Source organism: Callionymus lyra, chromosome 14 (genome assembly GCF_982586985.1).
Source record: "Callionymus lyra chromosome 14, fCalLyr1.hap1.1, whole genome shotgun sequence".
NCBI classification, from domain to species: domain Eukaryota; kingdom Metazoa; phylum Chordata; class Actinopteri; order Syngnathiformes; family Callionymidae; genus Callionymus; species Callionymus lyra.
Window position 1 is genome coordinate 12,677,480 of NC_141831.1, and position 22,208 is coordinate 12,699,687.

At 39.4% G+C, this 22,208-nt stretch overlaps 1 protein-coding gene across 1 annotated transcript in view; it reads left to right on the forward strand.

Moving 5' to 3' along the window:
• The window catches only part of LOC148066051 (unconventional myosin-XVIIIa-like), a 94,881-nt gene that overhangs the window by 69,354 nt on the left and 3,319 nt on the right, over positions 1 to 22,208 (forward strand). Inside the window, exons 34-41 of the mRNA XM_087806740.1 lie at positions 337 to 453; positions 2,566 to 2,649; positions 7,459 to 7,596; positions 7,682 to 7,867; positions 7,945 to 8,084; positions 8,226 to 8,270; positions 17,261 to 17,383; positions 18,931 to 20,343. Of these exons, the coding sequence (XP_087662866.1) occupies positions 337 to 453; positions 2,566 to 2,649; positions 7,459 to 7,596; positions 7,682 to 7,867; positions 7,945 to 8,084; positions 8,226 to 8,270; positions 17,261 to 17,383; positions 18,931 to 20,341 (2,244 nt within the window). The 3' untranslated portion in view covers positions 20,342 to 20,343. The remainder of the gene's footprint in view (positions 1 to 336; positions 454 to 2,565; positions 2,650 to 7,458; positions 7,597 to 7,681; positions 7,868 to 7,944; positions 8,085 to 8,225; positions 8,271 to 17,260; positions 17,384 to 18,930; positions 20,344 to 22,208) is intronic.

Consider the following 22,208-nt stretch of genomic DNA (forward strand, 5'->3'; position numbering starts at 1 on the left):
GACGTCCGGTTCTTCCCCCCCCCTCCTCTCAACTCTCCACTCGATGAACTCTAAATAGGAGATCAGCGCTCCGCTGTGCCGGCTGCACTTCGATGAGCTGAAATGAGCCAATTGATTACCCCAATTGGTCTCATCCCCGCCAGCCAGAAGCCCCGTCCAGATTGTGTTTTCATCGCCATTAGATGAGATCGCAGGACCACCACCTCCCACTCACACACCCCCCCCCCTCCTTTAATGACCGCTTATCATATTCAATAGCTCATGAATAAATCCTCGTCGGACACTAAAATGAAAAAAAAAAAGTGCGTCATCTTCTCTCGTCTGGTTTCCTTGCAGCTGGAGGAGCAGCTCAACCGTCTGCAGAGGGAGAAGAACGAGCTGCAGACGCGCATGGAGGAGGACCAGGAGGACACCAACGAGCTGATGAAGAAACACAAGGCGGTGGTCGCTCAGGTGAGACTTCCCCTTGAATTGGCTGTGTGTCTTCACGGGGCAGCGAACCCCCCCGACGGTAGTAAGTAAGTAAGTAAGTAAGTAATATTTATTTATATAGCGCTTTTCGAGACCAGGGTCACAAAGCGCTTTAACAATCAAAACAATACTCAAAAAAGTACATACTTTAAAGATCAAGATAATACTGAGAACAACACAGGAGTTCGAGAAAATCAAGGAAAAGCCTGAACAAATAGAAACGTCTTAAGATGTTTCTTAAAGGAGTCAGTAGATCATCAAGCGCAAAGAGAGAGGAAGATCGTTCCAAAGCTTAGGAGCAACAGCCTGAAAAGATTTCTCTCCTCTGGTCCTGATCCGAGTGCGAGGAACCATAAGTAGATTCTGATCCACAGACCTCAGAGCCCGAGCTGGGGTGTAAGGCTGGATCAGATCAGTGATGTAAGGAGGAGCCTGACCATGAATAGATCTGAAAGTAAGAACCAGAATTTTAAAGTTGATCCTGAAAGAAACTGGAAGCCAGTGAAGAGTTTGACGTAGTGGCATCATCGTATCCGTCGACACTAGGCCGAGACGGAGAGTTGAACCCTGGACGGTTTTTCTGAAGTTGCATCTTTTAATTTTTAAGATCATTTTTAAGTATCTGGATAAGAAAACAAACCTCACACAAAGAAAACTAGTGCTGCTGGTGAAGTTATTTCCAAAATACAAATAGTATATACATCCCTTACTGGGGTCGCGGGGAGACTGGAGCTTATCCCAGTATCAAAGGGCGAGAGGCAGGGGACACCCTGGACAGGACACAAGTCTGTTGCCGACAAAGACACACAACCATTCACACTCTCATACCTACGGACAATTTTCCCAAAGTTCTCAATTAACATCTGTATGTTTTTGGACTGTGGGAGGAAACCGGAGTTCCTGGAGTAAACCCACACAACACTGGGAGAACATACGAACTCCACACAGAAAGTTTGGCTCGGCCTGGAATCGAACCAGCAACACATTTAAATATAATCTAGTCAATTGCAGTTAGGAACGAAAAAGCAAAACATTAAACTCCCATCATGCCTTTCTACATACAACTCTTATCTAGTGACGGCTGATTGGTCGCTCAAGTTCTAAAAAGTTTCAAAAGTGATCCAGAGCTAATGTTGGTTGGCTGGGCGGCAAAGCAGCATGAGAGCTATACAGGTCACAGTTAACTCAGAGGGTCCTTGAGACGGATGGAACCTCATGTGGATTTTGAAAATACTTTTTTCAAAATAATCAAATGAACCAATACATTTGTGTATTTTGTTCAATGTAAATACTTGTGTGGATAGTTTTCTAGAAATCGAAGTAGATTCACGTTGACATAGTCACCTTTGAAAATGCCGTTGTTTAAGATAAGATAAGGAACACAGATTTCCAATGCGAGTTTGATTTGATTGAATTTATACGAGTACAAACGAAGGTAATTAAGCTACATCGAAACAAAAAAAACTCCCACTAAGACAACATGAATAATGTATTAAAACAACAGTTGTACGTCATACATGCTTTGCCCCTCAGAGGCTGTTGCTATTCTCCAAAGGAAACCCATAGCAACAGCCTGTAGATGGCAGAGCACACATGAAGTAGAACCAGGGTAACGACTGTAACTGTAGTGTTTTATGCTCCAAAAAAAACAAGCAAACAAAAATACCCCTAGTCTCAGAGTGTAGTACATTATATGTTATTGTTAAATACACCATTAAATCATATTTTTGTCTCTCAATATGCTCTGATTTCCGGTCGATTATTTTGGGTCTGGATCGCGTTACACGTTTTGGCACAAACCACCTCATAATCCACTTTTGCCGCTTTAATTATTCATCTTTTGCTGGCGAGGAATCTCCCGACTCACGGCGGAGAAGATTTTCTCTGCGACTGGCTGCAACATTTGAAGGACACGTTCTCCTCAGAACGCAGCATGCGCTCGGTCACCAGGGAGATGCAATCTGTTCTACATCAGATCACATGACACGTTTTTGGCTCAGCCGTATTGTCTGCTTAATGAAATATCCGACCAGCCGACGTCGCCGAAAAACGTTTTGACTGATACATTTTTTTTTTGTCCCCCGTCCTCCCCAGTCCACCAGAGACTTGAACCAGATCAGCGACCTGCAGGCCCAGCTTGAAGAGGCTACCAAGGAGAGGGAGGAGATCCAGGAGAAGGTATTTTATCACTTCATTCCCGCCACTGTGTCATCAGTTTGTCTGATTATATTAACAACAAAACACTTCCAGTCCGTGTTATTTCTCCCTCCAACCCCCCGAAAAGTGCAATGTCATTTGCATTTAAATTGCAGCCGAAGGGCCTGGAGTCGGAGGGAAATATCGTCTTCGCCTCGGGCTGCTTATATTTCAAGGAAGGCTCTTATACTCACACTTAGCAAGAGTCGTGGGTGATTAGAAAAATTAAACCTCGTCTTTTCTTTTAACGACGACACAGATTTATTCGGGGAAGAGACTCGCGTGACAGGATCTCCGTCGCATCCCTCGTTTCTGAGCCTCTTTGATGCTGAGAACTTGGGATTTCAGGAGCTTTTAAAAGGAGATTGAGCTCAATATAGTACATTTATTTTACTTAAAAACGACATCATCTTCTTCAAAAAATGTCTTGACCTTGACTGGACAACAATTGAGTTCATAAGTTTTACCTTACCTTACTGTACCTTATGTTCTGATTGGTCACAAGTTCTTTGGCCCTCTGGCCCGCAAGGTCCTTTAATATGGCCCGCTGGATTGTGGGCTCAAAATCACAGTCAAGAGTATAAAGATGCAAATGTTTGGGATAAGATAAGCAAGACAGATCATCAATATTGACAACTTAGTACAGATAATAACAGTAAAAACTTTGTTGTTAACTTTATTGAAGTTAATTAAGATATAATACTAATACTTCCTGTTACAGATTGCTTGGTTAATATACATTTACTTCGGCCCATGATGGAGAAAGAGGCCCCTTAAACTAAATTTACTGTAAATATATTTACAAAATTCAACGTTACGTGTTTTAATGGATTGAATTAGTACGAGTACAAACTGAGGTAATTAAGCTACATCAAAACAAAAAAAAAACTCACACTAAGACAACATGAATAATGTATTAAAACAACAGTTGTACGTCATACATGCTTTGCCCCTCAGAGGCTGTTGCTATTCCCCAAAGGAAACCCATAGCAACAGCCTGTAGAGGGCAGAGCACACATGAAGTAGAACCAGGGTAACGACTGTAACTCTAGTGTTTTATGCGCAAAAAACCCCAAGCAAACTAGTCTCAGAGTGTCGTATATTATGTTATTGTTAAAAACACCATTAAAACAAATTAGTCATATTTTTGTCTCTCAATATGCTCTTTATTTATTTATCTTAATTAAGATATAATACTCATACTTCCTGTTACAGATTGCTTGGTTAATATACATTTACTTCGGTCCATGATGGAGAAAGAGGCCCCTTAAACTAAATTTACTGTAAATACATTTTTACAAAATTCAACGTTACGCGTCAGATATTTTCACCTGGTTTCAAAATAAAATAAAACTTTTGAAGACAGGAAGTTCTACTACTATTTGTTAATACATTTCCTTTTAATCATTTAAACCAGCGGGCAGCGACCCATTGTCTTGTACCACAGATCAGTTTAATGTAGGCATTAGTTTCACGGATTGACCTTCAGATAAAAACTGTTAAAAAACTAGAAAAGCCAAAATTGACAGAACAAATAACTATAATAATAATAATAAATAATGGAGTTTATCAGCAACAAGACAAGACATTTAACATTTATGTTTTTACTGTTTTTTGTTAGTTATTTATCCAAAATATGTATAGATATATCCTGTGATTGAGAAGAAAACGTGACTAGAACAAGTATCTTGACGTGTCAAAGGTCTCAGGCTAATGTTACTCTGTAAATAAAACACCTTCTCGTCCAACAGTACTCTTTAATATAACAGAAACCATATTAATAGTTTTCTTTCTGTGCGACCCTGTAACGAATAACGAGTGAATTGCTGGGATCTATTTTCCTTAATCAACTATAGTCTTATTTCAACTGTATAGTGTCTTGAGATAACTTTGTTATGATAAGACACTTTAAATAAAATTGAATTGAATTGAACCATTGTGTTATCTCAGGGTCAAGGTGACCCAAAGGCCCGAAAAACAAATGTGATTGAGGTATCCCTTGTATTGGTCCCGGGTCAAGGTGAATGACCTCCACTTCCACTTCGGGTCACCTTGACCCTAGGATAACACAAGGGATAAGGACCAGGACCGCTCCTTAATAGTGGTCAGATTGAATTGTTAATACTTCAGTAAAGTATAGGGGTGTTAGAAAATATTGATATGGAGATATATCGCGTTGATCTTTGGAATGATGACTGAGGACGAGAGGATACAGTCGACTTCAGCAGCTTTTAAAGCTGATTTTGGACATATTTTGGTTTCAAAACAAATGAAAACAGTTACGACTTCGTCATGTGGTCTGTAAATTCTGCAACACCAGAGTCAAGTACTCGACAATACTACAAATATATCCTCGTTACTACACTAGCACTATATCGCATCATTGACCCCGTATTTTGATATGCATCATATCGCCAGATTCTCTCCAATACACACCCTAGTGATAATTAGCGGATAAAATCTGAATAAAATGGTTTCCCTTGTTCCTCCATTGTAAGTCTATCTTATCATCTTTTGTCCGACTTTAATTATCAAACGTACAAAGCTCGTCTAATTAGCATTAGATTTGATATCTAATAAAGAAATGTTTCCAAAGCTTTCATTTATGTTAACACACTCCTGGCGTCCAAAGGTTAATGCAGCTGTTGCAGACGAATGCTGATCGCAAAGCTTTTAATGCTTTCTGGTGGAAATACTTAAAAAAACAACATTTATTCCGACGATAACCTCTACCGTGTGTCATGTATTAATGGACGCCTCTCTTTTTTTGTTCCCACATTATAATACCACCATGTTTATCTCCAATGTGTCTAATATGCTGCTGCTAATGGCAGCTTTTAGAGAGGTTTTAATGTTGAAAAGCCTTTTTTTCCATTGACTAAATTAAAAATGTATATTTATTCATCACACACCTGTGTGTGTGTGTGTGTGTGTGTGTATGTGTGTGTGTGTGTGTGTGTGTGTGTGTGTGTGTGTGTGTGTGTGTGTGTGTGTGTGTGTATGTGTGTACAATTCATATAATTTTCATTTAGATGATTTAATCTTCCGGACAGTTAGAAAGGACAGAAGAAGAAGTTGTGAGACGAACTAAGATTAAGAAATTGTACAGATTAATATCCAAAAAATTAGAAATAAAGTTCACAAAACTAAAATAAAACCACAACACAAAATGGGGCAATGTCCGAAAAAACGATTCCCAGTAACAAAAAAACAAAACAACAGAATGCTCTGCATGAACCAAAGATTGAAAAGGAAGTCATTTAGTCCGAATCCACAGGAAACAAAACTAAGGCACCAGGCAAACAGGAGGATAAAAAAAAGGGCAAACAAAAATCCATCACTGCAGAAAAGAAGTAAAAGAGTCCGATATCCATGAAAAAAGTGAATGTACTCTTAAAAAACACAGACGATCTGAAAATAGCTCAAGCTCAGCAAACAGGATTAAAACAGAAAGTACAAAGACAAAAGAAAAGCAAACAGGAAGTGGGTATGATGATGAATTGATGCCCAATATTCAGGAGAACAAATTGAAAAACAAAAACACAAAACCCTTTTTCTTTACTTAGAAAAGCTGGATTACTTAAATAAACGACATTGGAAAATGTATATTTATTAGTTTTACAATTATAATACACAAAATGGGAATCCATTCAACGAAATTTGTCATGTAAAGATGTTTTACTTTATAAGTGATTTACTAATAATAGTATTATAGTTGGAATCTTTTGCTACTTGGATGAGTTTTAAGGCAGAATCGGGCATTTCTAGGTGAGCTACTCGTCAAAACCACAGATGGGGGAAAAAAAAGAAGAAAAATCAACATTTCTTTCAACTCATAATGTGATGTTTTGCTGACCTGATATTGATATTGTAGTTTTTTCCCCCCTCCTTGTATTTCTAACAGTATCCTGAGGAAAGTAACACGGCTCCACAGATTATCCTTTGATGTATAATTCAATTCGCCAAAAACTGTTGGGGAAACGCAATCGACCTTGATTTGTTCCCACATCGCCTTCTTAGACACAAATCTATCTGGTATTCTGTGGAATAACTTGATGAATTGTAAACTTCAAGTGGAATCTTAAGGCTTATGAATTTACAAATACAATTTGGCTAGTGTTAGGGGACCATCTGGATCCCAGAACCTTGAAGGATCCAACACCCCCCCCACCCCCAAAAAAAAAAAATACACACCAAACACCAGCCTCGTGAAAAATGAAAAAAAAACTTCCTGTATCAACTTGAATAAATTAATTCCTTTCAAGTTTACAGTGAAAATGTTTTTGTCCTTTAGAAGAAAAACTTCTGCAACATGAGCTGTTTTGCATTTTCATAAAGTTCAATTTTAAAAACACTTAGAGAAATTCATAAAAAAAAGTCATTTCCTTTTCAAAAGTAAAAAAAACTAATTAATCATCACACAAATGATTGAATCCTTTCAAATGTACAGTGTAAAAGTTTTTGTGTTTTAACAAAATTACAACCGTTTTGACACCGGGTATCCACTTAAAAACCCTGTAAACTGCATATGCAGCATTATTCACTTTTACCATACTTTATTGTGTCATTTTTATACTTTTTACTATGCGTTTTTTTGTATATTGTGACTTTATATTCTGGGATTTTACTGTATTACGCGATTTTAACCTTTTTTTAAAATTTATTTGTATTGTAAAGCGATCTTGGTAGTTTTTAAAGGCTTTTTCAGTTTCTACTTCTTTTTAGAAAAATATTTTGAACCAAAAACAATTCCATTGATTGATATTAAAAGTGATTTTTTTTTTTTCGCAGCTTCACTCTCTTCAAGGCCAGATGGTCTTCCAGAAACACTCAATGGTGGAGAAGTCTCTGGTGAGTCGTCAGGAGGCGAAGATCCGCGAGCTGGAGACCAAACTGGAGTACGAGAGGTCTCAGATCAAACGTCTGGAGGTCAGATGATCCCGTCACGACCCTCGCTTTTTGTTAGCTTTAGCATTGGTTATGATGCTAAGTTCCCCCCTTCCCCCCAATGCAGACCCTGGTGACCCGTCTGAAGGAGAACCTGGAGAAGGTGACGGAGGAGAGAAACATCTGCCAGAACGTGGAGGCCAGGGAGAAGGAGCAGAACAGGCGGATGCAGCGTCAGATCAGGGACGTCAAGGAGGAGATGACGGAGGTCTCCAAGAAGGAGATGGAGGCCAGCCGCAAGAAACACGAGTTGGTAGGACCCGGGGCACGTGGGTCGCCGGAGTAAGTCCAGGAGAAAAAACTCAAAAAGTCTGCTTCTCTCGTCCAAAGGAAATGGACATAGAGAGCTTAGAGGCAGCGAATCAGAGCTTACAAGTTGACCTTAAGCTGGCCTTCAAGAGGATAGGTGACCTGCAGGCCGCCATCGAGGACGAGATGCAGAGCGATGACAATGACGACCTAATAAACAGGTACTTTCCAGTCGTTTTCCTGGGTCGCGTAAAAAACCCAAATGATGGGAGGACTTTAAACGGAGGACACGAACTCTGACCCACGACTGTGAATTAAACTTTTGCTTGATGTGCCTCCTGACGACGTCCTCCTCTTTGCAGCTTGCAAGACACGGTGACAAAATATCAGAGAAGAAAGAACAAAACGTAAGATGACGCATGCCTTTCTTTTTTCTTTTTGTTTCCTTAACCTCTCACTCGTGGTTGGAATGATGCAGCGTTTGTTTGATTGGAATAACAACAACAACACTATTAGTTTTTGCCCCCATTACTCGGAAATGCACTTTCTATTTTTGTTTTCTCCATTTATAAAAAGGCAAAACAAATACTTTCCCAGAACCTAGAGATGATTCCTGAGATCAATTATGAGTCAGAAGCTTTTTGAACATAACACATAAAATGTAATTCTCATTTTTGCGAATTGTACCGGCAATCTTTTTTTTTTGGGTCACTACCAGGATTGTGTATCGACAAGAATCTGGCGATACGTATCACGATACAGGTTCAACGATGTGATATATAGGGATACTGTAGTAACAAGGATATATGTGTAGTATTGTCGAGTACTTGACTCCGGTGTTGCAGAATTTACAGACCACATGACTCTCGACAAACTGCTTTCAGTGGTTTTGAAACCAAAATATAACCAAACATCAGATTTAAAAACTGCTTGAGTCGATTGCATCCTCTCGTCCTCAGTTGTCACCGGGATCTTGTGGGGTTTCAGTTAATTTAGCTGCAGGGGAAGTAATGACGGCTGCCATCAAGTGGCCATAAGTATAATTGCAAACAAAATATGCTGGAGTCGACTGTATCCTCTCATCCTCAGTCATTGTCAAGTTAAAAAGTCAAGTCAAGTTAAAAATATCGTATGATTTGATTTTTAAACACACTTTATTGAACTGTCAACCATTTGGCTACTATCATGAAAAATAGAATCTTTATCAACACTTGTGTTGTCTCAGGGTCAAAGTGAACGACCTCCGTGGCTTTCCATAAATACATATGCAGTGGTGGAGGTCGAAGCAACACAAGGGATACCACAAACGCATTTGTTCTTGGGTCACCATGATCCTGAGACAACACAAGGGTTAAAACATTTTTGGGAGAAAAGAAAAATCGATTTGCGCTCTCGAATATTAGTGAGTGAGACCTAGAGCTCTGCCTTTTGGCTCAGCTCACTCTTCACCACCACATAATGGTAACTCCTGACACCCTCTCTCTCGATCTCACGCTCCATTCGTCCCTCACTCGCGAACAAGACCCCGAGATACTGGAACGCCTCTACTTCCCCAGAGACGACACCCTAACTACAAGGTTACTGCCGGTGTTTAAGATAAGATAAGGAACAGATTAGAGGCGTCAACAATTCAATAGACCAGTATTGATGGATCAAACCTCAAAGAATATAAGAAGACGACCAGACTTTCTTGTTACAGACATTAAATATACATTTATTTAAATAGATTTTTCTTAGATGGCTTAATTATATTGGATGTGATTTAGTTGACACTAAAATAAACCCCTTAATACGCTTCAATGTCAACGTATCAGGATAAAAATAATCGTGTTTTTAATTCTCCGTTTGGATTGAAAAAGGAAATATTTTTTAATTAGGATGATTATTAACACCTTTTTTTGTGTTTGAAACTAATCATTTTTAATCAAGATAATAAGAAAAGGTCACGGACATGAAAAGAAAGAAAATAAAAAGACGCTTTTGATACTTCCACAACAATTTAATAGTTTTCTTTTCAGATCAGATAATTAGTTTCCAAAGCGACTTATTCATGGATATGATTCTTTAAGCTCTTTTTCTCACCCTTTCATTTATAAAGGTGTATTCTCTCCATTTCTTGACCACCTTACAGTGGAATTTGGCATAAAGACGAGGAGTAAAATCCATCATATCTGATGATAAATCGTCTGATTTCACCTCAATATTCCGCGGATTCATCGGCTCTTCACTCTTGACCTCTCTGTGGCTGGAGGACGGTTTCCTTTTCAGCTCTCGCACAAAAGACCCTCCTTCTCTCGCGGCACGTTTCAATAATTTAAACCTTCATCAGAGCGTATTAAAGGAACAGTAGTCGGCAGATTACGCTGCCGTCACGGTATATTCTTCTTTAACCTCCAATTGCCTTTTCTTTTTTTTTTTTTTACAAAGTGGCAACGGTCTCTTTAACGCACTCACTTTCCCATCAGACAACCGCTCGCACTCGTCTTTTGTGCGACGCGACAAAACGGAGCGCTGATTTGTTATGTTTACTAAATTGCATTTTCCTCTGCGTGAGCGTAATTGCATTAGCGGCACGGATGAATAATAATAATGGAGAAAAGGATTTTTTTTTTTTTCTTCTTCCTTCCCTTTGCATTGCAAGGGGAGGATTTTCTCGGGTTACGCTGCGATTGGTATTTAATATTCTGCTTTGAATTGTACTGATACAAGGTTACAAAAGAAGGATTATCGTCTCCATGATACGAAGTCACTTTAAGCCGCGTCTTCGGCGGCGCCACGAGATCACACATGCTGGGAAAGCGTCGCTGAATTATTATCTGCTTTTTTTTTTTCCGAGTGAAAATCTTGCATTTTTATTGTGAAATTAACAGTAACATGACACGTGTCGGATCAGGTTCTATCTCTGGATTTGTTTAAAAAGGGCGATGGCGTCCTTTTCAAGTGGCCCCTCTTGATGAGTAGCTTTGTCAATTTTCGTTCAGCATTCCAAGCACGGAAGTCTTCGGTTAATCAGACGGCGAGACTCGCAAGAATCCCGATTCAAACCCGTGTTGTTTTTTTTGTTAATCTTCAGATATTCCCACACCTGTCTCTCCTCACACTGTGGCACTTGTACCGATCTCAAGATCCAGGTGTGACGCATCACAACTGACACACACATTTCAGAGTAACACACACTCACACACAGACACAGACGCACAACAACAACAAAAAAAAAACCCTGTATATGTCGTGTTGGGAATTGTCGTCCGTCACGTACCTGGAACTAAGTTGACCCGAGTGTGTGTTGTGACTGGAGAACAGGGACACACACATCAGGGTTAATGAAGCAAGAGAACAAGACAATATAAATGTCCGGGGTGTTTTGAAAACCAAAGACACAAAATGGATTTTTAGCCACAGAGGAAATGGGAAACGAAAACACACTTTACGACTGAAAATAAGTTCAACAAGTGCGTATGACAAATGAACAGTATGAAGATAAAAGTTAAAAAACAAAACACTAACTAGGAAAATGTACAATCATAGTGACTTAAAATTTACCAACAAAGGAGTTTGGATGATCTGACACCACGGACTGGAACCGATAACTCTATGTTAAAGCTGAAGATATATTTGTAGATTGTATTTCATTATGACACCCAGCTGGACCCAAACAAAAAAAAGGCAAAAACCAAATGGCTTATCATATTTTGTGTGAATTAAAATTTTTGAATTCAATGGGGTTTTTTTTAAATACGAAAATCCAGCAACACTGTTAATGGATATCAATGGTTCTGGAGTCGAGGTTAAATTTTTCTCTTCTTCAAAACAAACCTGGTTACTTTCCCCCCCTCCAAAAAAAGTTAACTTAACTATTATTTTAGATTACATTACATTACTTCGGCATAAAAGATTCAAATTGCAGGAAGTCTTAACAAGTTAAAAAGTTAAGTCCCACTCAAAATCAAACTTCAAAGAAAACATAACAGACCTGGATATGGCTATTACAGTCATTTATATAAGTAAATATATAGTGTCTTTATCTTCTTCTTCTTATTTGTCTTTATGTTCTTATTTTATTTTTATTTATTACTTTGTATTGTTTATGAAAAATTGCTGGCTATTGGAAAAAAACAATTTACCTTACCTTACCTTACCTTATAGGGGAGTGTACTAGCAAGTACCCGGCAATACGATACTTTCTCATGATACAGTGGATATATTGTGATACTATAGGAACAAGGATACATTTGTAGTATTTTCCAAGTACTTGACTCAGGACTTTGCAGTATTTACAGATTGTTTTGAAACCTGAACAATTCTACACACATAACACATACACACAAACATGGAGTCGACTGTATCCTCTCGTCCTCAGTCATTGCTTGAATCTCGCGGGATTTCACCGTTTCTTTTAGCTGCGGACGATGTACTGACAGCTCGGAAGTTTAATTAAAAAGGTGTCAAAAAACGCGATGAATATTTGCATTTTAATTGTAATTAAAAAAAATAGATTCATAGCCGTTTAAAATCCACACAGTATCACGAAAAAAATATGTCACAACGTCTAAGTGGATCCATGTTTTCGGAAACCTTAGTCATGATTTGTTACCATCACGGCCAAAATATCTCGGGCTGCGTGACTAAGAAGCCAACTAAGGTATCATGGGATGCAAAACACACACTCCGTGTTTGCCGCTGCCATTTCCAGGTCATTATCCCTGCTTGAATTGGCACCTTTTTAAAAAAAAAACAAAAAAAAAACACGCTTAAGTTAATAAAAGCGAGCCAGAACACATTTAATGTTGAATCTAAGCGTTTCTGACAAAGATTTACAACCAGTCCAGGCCGATTGTCAGAAGCCATTAGCGTTCACTTTTAGATTCTTGGGGCTTGTTTGTATCCACCAGCCTCAGGACTGGTTAGCAAGTAGCGCGCGCCGCCAAGGACAAATCGCTTGTGACACCATTTGCTCAGCATTCAATGGCGAAGCCACCTTTCATTTTTTGCACCAGAGCCGGGAAGTCGGGAAGACTCTGCTGAGGGCACGTTTTTTTTTTTTATTCCAGGCACAGTTTCTGGTTTAATTTTTAAATGTTAATAAGTCACATATCACAGGAGCCGGGGCATTGGCGGCGAGTCTAATCAACTTGCGGTGCATAATGAACTTATTATGTTTTTGGGCTTTTACCAGCTCTTGTTTAGTATGCAGCGGAGCTGAAGATCACATGGGCTCGTGCTGCTGCTCGTGGCACCCGTCGGAGGTTCAGTCTCACCATCAATTTCCCGTGGCAGGGATGCCATGTTGATGACAAAAACATTGTAATTATCGAGGTTCCATAATCGTGCCGGAGCCCATTAAGAGCTTTTTTTTTTTTTTCCATGACTGACGACGCGCTCATTATCGCCGACGTGGTCGACAACATTTTGAAAGTGTATAATCGGTGGATATTGTTTTCTCGTCGACTTAACGACCGAATGTAGTCCAACAAGTTTTTTGGGATGTCGGTTCCAATGCCCGGGGTCATGTGAGGAAAAAATTAGGTTGAAGATATAATGGGAAGTTTTCGTCTGATAGAGACCCAGAATCAAAATTCTCTTGTTGTGATTGTACAATGTATACTTATAGTGGCGATCAAGTGTCAAAGAGTCAAAGAACGAGGCGTTAAGTGCAAAAAAGGGATATAAAATAGATGAATAGATAATATATCAGTGATTTTGTTACTAGTTGAACCCATACTTCCCTTTATTGAAAGAAACTAGCGAAAATTGTTGATATACTACATGTAGGTTTCTAATCTCAGTAGATGGTAGAAGCTTATATCGGCAAGAATCTGGCAATACGATATGTATCGTGATACAGGAGCAACGATACGATATACTGCAGTACTGTAGGATATATTTAGTAGTATTGTCCGAGTACTTGACGCTGGATTTACAGACCACATGACTCTTGACGTAACTGCTTTCATTCGTTTTGAAACCAAAATACATCCAAACTTATAAGCTTTAGAAGCTGCTGGAGTCGACTGTATCCTCTCGTCCTCAGTCATTGCTGGGATCTCGCAGGATTTGTTCATTTAGCTGCTAAGGACGTAATGACTGCTGCCATCTAGCGCATGGGAGTTTAAGCGCAACAGAAAAATGACACTGCAATTGTAAATAAAATAATGAAAATATTATAGTAATATTTACATACTTAATATATATATATATATATATATATATATATATATATATATATAATATCAACCACATAAAATCATGATAAAAATAATATAGGATTTGAAAGCCCCCCAAAAACCCATTCCATTAATAATGTGGAATAGCATTTTTTTTCTGCAATATTTAAGCCCATCAATAGTTTCTTACCCCCAGTAGGTGGCGCTATAAGTTAAAAAAAACATCTGTCTGCGGTTCCTCGCCAAAGATCATAGCGCAGAGAATTGCAAAACTGGAAATGTTGACACCGTTGCATGAAGCCTAACCATCCCAACACTAAAGATCAAATTTTATAATCTTAAAATACTGTGAATGTATATTTACAAGCGTATAACTGTAGTAGATACTGACATGACATAAGTACGTGTTTGTAGGACCACATGTGGCCATTTGAATGTATTTGCACCAATTTCGTAGTAGTTTTTATTTATACTTTTAAAACCGATACAGCCTCAAATCTCTAATAATATATTCATTTTTTTTGCCTCCATTTTAGATCTTTTTCTGTCATAACCATGGAAACGGTGATGAGAACTTTAATATTCATTTTTATATAAATCCTAAATCAATAAAGATCCATCAATGACATAAAAATAAATCATAGTGTTGATTTCTTGTTCCTCAGAATGATTTGGGATAAATCCATTGAAAATCTGATCTTGAATCAGCCGTGTCTTCGAAGTCACTTCTTCCTCATGTGCTGGTCGAAGCAACATTATTCTCGAACCACAATCTCTGTGTCTAACGAGGACGTCGATAACATATTTTCACGAGAGCAAAAGACGACGAAAATGATTGATCCAGGATCAGATATTTTCAGGATTTAAAAAACAAGGCTTATGAAGTTTGTTTTTTTTTCCCATTGAAGTGTTGTTTGATCAGTGCTGGAAGAAGTGAGTTCTACACAACAAGTCGTGGAGTTGTGTCTGTAAATATCAAACTGTAATCGAGTGGAAATGACGGCTCGACCGCCTCCGTCATTACGTCTGGCGGCGGCGGCGCTAGAAACACTGTATTGTCCTCCGCGGCTCACAATAGATGCATCACAATGTGCAATTTTCAAAGCTCTTCCTTCAAGTGGTCACAAGATCTGCCACAAAGATAGTGGTGGAAGGATGTGTGTGTGTGTGTGTGTGTGTGTGTGTGTGTGTGTGTGTGTTGCACCGACTGACATCGTTTACATGTCACATGGATTCGTCTCCATTCTGTGACTTTAACAAACTAATAACATGATATTTTGTAATTTTTACTAAAGAAATTGCCCTCGAGCTTCTAGTCTTTCTATGTTTTCTTTCATGTCTGTTTGTCACGATGTTACAAGTTTCTACTAAGAAACAGTTTGTTTTCTATTCTCATTGATTTGTAATTCACTTTGTGTTTATTTATTTATTCACTATATTCAAGATTTTGTAATTCTATATCTTTTGGCCGCAATCTATGTTTTTCTGTCTTACACTCGGTACAGAATGAATGTTAAAAACAATCCTTTTTGGCTTTTCATGTTGTTTATGTTATGGTTGTACTTGACTTGGTCTTATATTGATTGTCTTTTCCAAAATAAATATGGAATATGGATAAAAACTTTATATCAAATGACTCAAAACAATTCATAGTTAAAAAATTGGGCATTTTTCAAATAATATTTTCTTTTATTGCTTCCCTTTAAATGTTCTGCCTTCTACAACTATGGCATTACACTTACGAAAACACCTTATACGAAATAACTAATATATAACACATTTATTTATATATACATTTTTAAAGATAACTTGGAACACATAGTTAAAACATTTTTTTTGTTCGGTTTTCTAGTTAGTTAGTTATTTTCTTTGACCATATTTTAGCATTTTCAAATAATATATTCATTTATTTTGCCATTTAAATATTTTGCTGTCAATCATTTTGACATTGTTTATCCGACAACAGCACTTTAAGGCATTTCATGTTTTCCTTTATGTCTGTAACATGAGACACACAATAAGATTAAGGATTTCTTATTATTATGAAATTAATAGAAATCTAGTTAAAAAGTATAATTGCTAATGTTGAAAATAGTTTTATATTTTAAAGAAAAAATCATTTTACAAATTATTCAAAACAACATAGTTCCATTTTTTTTAAGGTATGTCTTCGTTGTTTTTCTATATTTAGATTTATTTTTTTTTTTAAACAAAATTGCACATTTTCAAATAGTTAATTCATTAATTTTCTCAATTTTAATATTTTTCTATTAATAGCTTTGTGTTTTTACTTCAAAAAACACAATTGGTACTACTTAACTAATTTTTCAAAATGAATGAAAATCTACGGAGCCCCTTAAAGGACATGAAAAAGAAAAGGAAACTTGACGAGTAAAGTACACGTTAGGATGAGAAACTTTCACGTTAGGAAGAGAAAAGTACACGTTAGGATGAGAAACTTTCACGTTAGGAAGAGAAAAGTACACGTTAGGACGAGAAAAGTACAACTGAGGACGAGAAAAGTACACGTTAGGTAGAGAAAAGTACACGTTAGGAAGAGAAAGGAACACGTTAGAGCTAGAAAAGTACATGTTAGGACGAGAAAAGTACACGTTAGGACGAGAAAAGTACACATTAGGACAAGAAACTTTCTTGTTAGGACGAGAAACTTCCACGTTAGGACAAGAAAAGTACACATTAGGACGAGAAAAGTACACCTAAGGACGAGAAAGTTTCATGTTGGCACGAGAAACTTTAGCGTTAGGACGAGAAAAGTACACGTTAGGACAAGAAAATTTAACGTTAGGACAGGAAAAGTACACGTTAGGACGAGAAAAGTACACCTTAGGATGAGAAAAGTACACGTTAGGACGAGAAAAGTACACCTTAGGATGAGAAAGTTTCATGTTAGGACAAGAAAAGTTTTCGTGAAAACTTCTCGTCCTAAAACTTTTACCCTTTTTTTTTTTCATATACCTTTAGGGACTCAGTAAAAATCTATCAATGACTTAAAAATGTTAATAAGAATTGTTATATATTTCAAACCCCTATAATTCAATGTTTCTAAAGGTATGTCTTCAATGGTTTTCGCACATATTTCGAGGTTGTTTTTCCACAATATTCCAGCATATTTTCAAATCATATATTTATTTATTCTTTCCTTCTTGACACCACGAGACTCACAGCGACCAGCAGCTCACTGTCCTCTTCGCTAATCTTTTTTTCGCTCACAGCGGGAACGAGACGGAGACCGACTCGGAGGTGGAGGACCGAGTGGACGGCGTCAAGTCCTGGCTCTCCAAAAACAAAAGCAGCGCCAAGACCCAGTCGGAGGAGGGAAGCCTGAAGAGCACCAGGTCAGTCAGTGACGCCAGAGAGCCGACCCCCCCCGACGGTGGCCCCCCGGGATTTACCTGGGGGGCCACCGTCGTGTGCGACAGAAGGATGAGTATTTCATCCAACACGGTTTCATCTCCCACAGTAATCTGTCTAATGACAGGAGGCGGAATAGGGACGCGGCTGCTGTCAAGTTTATTGAAGTGGCTCGCGGCCAGTTGGCGCTGCTGCTAAACGACGCCTCGCTCAGATTGATCGTCCGCCTTGTTGACCGACGCAACTTCCACGGCGTAAACCGCAGCCGAACAGCCGAGGCTCGAGGTCGTCGTCCACGTGGAAAGGAGATGACAAATCCTCCCGAAGTGTTCAATCTTGGCCAACCGTAGGAATATTTCAACGGGAGATGTTCGATGCCAGAAAATACAAAAAGACTCTTTTGAAGAGTCTTTTCTCAGAGGAGGGAAATAGTACTGAAGTATTCTACTCATAAATACGATCGAAAAGAATAGAAACTTGAGCAGAATGGTGGCGTATGAGCTCAGGGGCCACATTGAGAACTTTTCGAGGTATTTTTGTGGCCCCCTTGAGGTGAAAGTAAAATTATGATTATGTTGAAATGTAAGTAAGCTTTTCCAGACCAGGGTCACAAAGCACTTAAACAATGAAAACAATACTCAATAAAATATAAACTTTAAAGGTCAAGATAATACTGAGAACAACTCCTTTATACTTAAACAAGAATGTTTTGTTTTTGTGCTTTGATTTAGAAAAAATGTAATCAAATTAAGGATTTTTTCGAAAAAATACAAACGTTAATTTAAAAAAAAAAAAGCATAAAATATTTTTTATTAGCCTTTTTTCGCATGTTTTTTTGAGTGAAAAACATTGAAAAACTTTTTTAAAGTCCTTTAAAATGACATTCAACTGTTATTTATTATTTTATTCGTTTATCATGATTTTTTTTTTTTTTACAAATACTTTGTATATATTTTACTTCATAAATTAATAAGTTATTTAATGAAATATATTAATACCAAGAACACATTTTTTACATTTTTATTTCAAGTGAAAAAAATGTGTATTTCTTGACAGTTTATTAAGTAATAAAATACTTAAAGTAAAAATATACATTTCTATTAATATCAGTGTAGATAAAACATTTAATGGGGGAAAAAACAATAAACAAAAAAATAAGCCTAAATAAGTAAGTAAGTAAGTAATATTTATTTATATAGCGCTTTTCGAGACCAGGGTCACAAAGCGAAATAAGACACGATAATAAGAAATAAATGCAAAACATTGACATATTCAACAGGAAAGCAGTTTTTTTTGGTCAAAAATTTCAACAATTTTCTAGTTTCACTTATGACCATATTTGACCTTGACCCGCTGTAAGTGAAAGACTTCATTCAACATATTATCAATTCATATATCATACGACAGAAGAGTATTAAATACAAAATAACCAAATAAAAAAAGCGGATTCTTGTTAAAGCACAACAGAGAATTACCACGAAATCCGTTTCAACATTTCACGGTGTTGACAAACTTGTCTCAAACCCTGTAGATACGCAGCAAACGCAGACGTCAAAGACGTGAAGGACAGTAAGGAGAAGAACGGTGGAGGCAAAGACGTGAAAGAACTGGAACCGTCCAGGTCCGTTTCCGTCATGAGCTCCCTGAGCTACAGGAAGCGATCCAACCTCAAAGACTCTATAGGGGGCACCGGCGACGAGAGCTCCCTGTTCAGCACCCTCAAGGAGCAGCCGGACACGCTGGACCACGCGTCCATACGGAAGAACAAGTCCAAGTCCGGGGAGGACGACTGGAAGAAATCTCAGGACGACTTCGACGACAAGGGTTCCGTCATCTCACTGGCTTACTCGGAGGCCACGAGCAGAGCCAGGAAGGGCTTGGAGTCCCGCTGGACTTCGTCCAAGAGCAGCCCGGAATACGACAAGGAATCCACGGTGTCTTCGGCGGCGCCCACCAGGATGTCCACCAGGAGGTCCATGATGGACATGGACGACGACGGCAAGTCGACGATAAGCAGCGTCAGTCACTCCAGCCCTCGCTCGCTGCAGCGCAGCTCCTCGTGGAAGGACGAGCGGCGCAGCAGCTCCCGACTGTCCCTGGCCCGGAGCTGCGGACTCAGCGAGTTCGGCGTCCGCGTGGACGACGACGACGAGGACGAAGACGACGAGGACACCCGGAGTATGGTCTACAGCGAGAAAGGAACCTCCTCCTACAGCCCTCGCTCCCTCACCCGGAGCGTTTCCACCCCCGGGCAGCCGTCGCGCTCCTCGGAAAGCAACCTCAGCGAGATCATGGAGATGAAGTCCGTCCCCCACCGGAACTACCTGGACCCGGACCTGGAGGCGGCCATCAACGAGGTCCTGAGCTTCAAACCCATCAAGTTCAAGCGCAGCAAACTGGAAGACTCCAGCGACGACGGCGAGGACGAGGACAAGCGTAAGGCCGGGAGCGAGGATTCCAGAAAGAAAGGCGACGACGAGGGCATCGGCAGCGGCGCCGCCTCGAGCGTCCGGCGGTCCGCGTCGGGCTCGGCTCTGGACGGTCGCTCATCGTCCAGTTCCCGGAGCTTCGCCGGCTCTCGCGGTCGGAAAGATAAGAAAAGCAAAATCTCCGAGTCGGACGGTTCGTCCTCCGACGGCGGCAGGAGGAGCTCCAGACGCAAGAAGGGCAAGAAGTCCAAGAAGAGGTCCAAGAAGAAGCCCAGCGAGTCGGAGGACTCCTCCTCCTCGTCCTCGTCTTCTTCGTCCTCCGAGTCGTCCTCGTCCGGATCCACCATCTCCTACCGGAGCTCCAACAGCGTGAAGCGAGCGCCGACCAAAGGGTCGGATGACGATGACGCCGGCGAAGCGGCGGGAACGTCCGGCAAGAAGGAGGTGAAGAAGAAGAAGAAGAAGGTGGACAACCTGGTGATGAAGTACCTGTACCGACCCGACAGTGACTGAAGGTGACGCCCGATCCGACGACTAACCTGAAGCCTGGAGAGAGAGTGGACCCACTAACTTGGGAGTTTTTTGTTCCTTTGCTTCATTGGGATGCATGTCGATTATCCCATAATGCTCTTGGGAGACTAACCTGTTCGTTGTTTAACACATTGACTCGTGAAGGAGGAAGTTGAGCAAGATTACGTCTCCATTTTCTAATACTTGCATGATAGTATCTCTGGAATTACACAGTAATACACCAGAGATTCAGGCGATGTGTGCTTGAGTTATCGGTGTCAAAAAAAAGTCCTAAAACTGCTCGTTCATGTTTGCATGGAATTGTGTTCAGACAGCAACAGAGGTAACTTGAAATACTCTGGATTTATTTTTTTTAGACTTGACAGAAAGAAAGGACACCTGGAGTATGATCTATATAGCATACATATTTATATTAACCCATTATTACTTATTATATGTAGACTGTACATAGGAGTAATACTCACGGAGTAATACTACGGGGCCCCCTGGAGTAATAATACAGAGCCTTGCGGAGTAATACTCACAGAGACATACACACAAAGTAATACACATACTACTGTAATACTGTGGAGCCTTGCTGCAAATTACCAAGGATCCTAGCAGAGTTATATTCAGGAAGTAAAGTATGGAGCCCCACGGAGTAATTCTCAAGAAGTTATAGCCTCACGGAATAAAAATATGGATACTTGTGGTGTAATACTCAAGGAGTAATACTACACAGCCTTGCAGAGTAATACGTAAGGAGTAATAATACACAGCCTTGCAGAGTAATACCCAAAGGGGTAATACTATGCAGCCTTGCAGAGTAATACTCAAAGAGTAATACTACGCAGCCTTGCAGAGTAATACTCAAAGAGTAATACTACGCAGCCTTGCAGAGTAATACCAAAAGGGGTAATACTATCCAGCCTTGCAGAGTAATACTCGAGGAATAATACTATCCAGCCATGCAGAGTAATACTCAAGGAGTAATACTATACAGAAAAATACCCAAAGGGGTAAAACTATGTAGCCTTGCAGCGTAATAATCAAGGAGTAATACTATACAGAGTAATACTCAAAGAGTAATATTATCCAGCCATGCAGAGTAAAACCCAAGGAGTAATACTACGGCGCTTTTGGAGTAATTCTCAAGGAGCCTCGTTGAATATTACTACGGAGCCTTGTGCTGTAATTTTCACAGAGTAATACTACGAAGCCTTGAAGTGTAATACTCAAGCTTTAATATTACGGAGTAATACTATGGAGCCTTCTGGAGTAACATAAAAGAGCCTCACGTCACAGCTTCATAGATGACCAAAGTTGTAATAAAACAAAGTTTTGACGGCGGTGTGTGCCTTAAAATACTTTCAGTATCAGTCAGTACAACCAGAATTCAAACATGAGACCACTATCGATATTCAAGTGTTCCAATAGCCCGAAGAATACGGTATTTCCAAACACAACACGGCATGATAGTAATTGTCATCCCAGTCAATTTGACTCAATTTGAGATTTTTTTCAAAGATTTAATTGAGAAGCGATAATTAAATTCACCCACACAATTAACCGCGCGGCCTTAATTGTCTACTCGCTAACCGTCGATTATCTCGTCCTGACAGACAACATGTACTCAAGAGCCGGGACGTACCTTTGACCTCTTTAAAAATACCAAATAAGTCATTAACAAAACATGGAGCGAGTCATGCTATAGGCGCGTTCTATTCCCTCTTTTCTATCCTCCAGGGTGTTTATTAAATACCAAGAGCTGATACACGCTGGAGGCAGCAACTCTCTCAGGGGGGAAAAGGAAGTTTCTATTCAATTAATTCAGTCGGAGCGTTGCCTTGAGTTGTCATGACGACATATT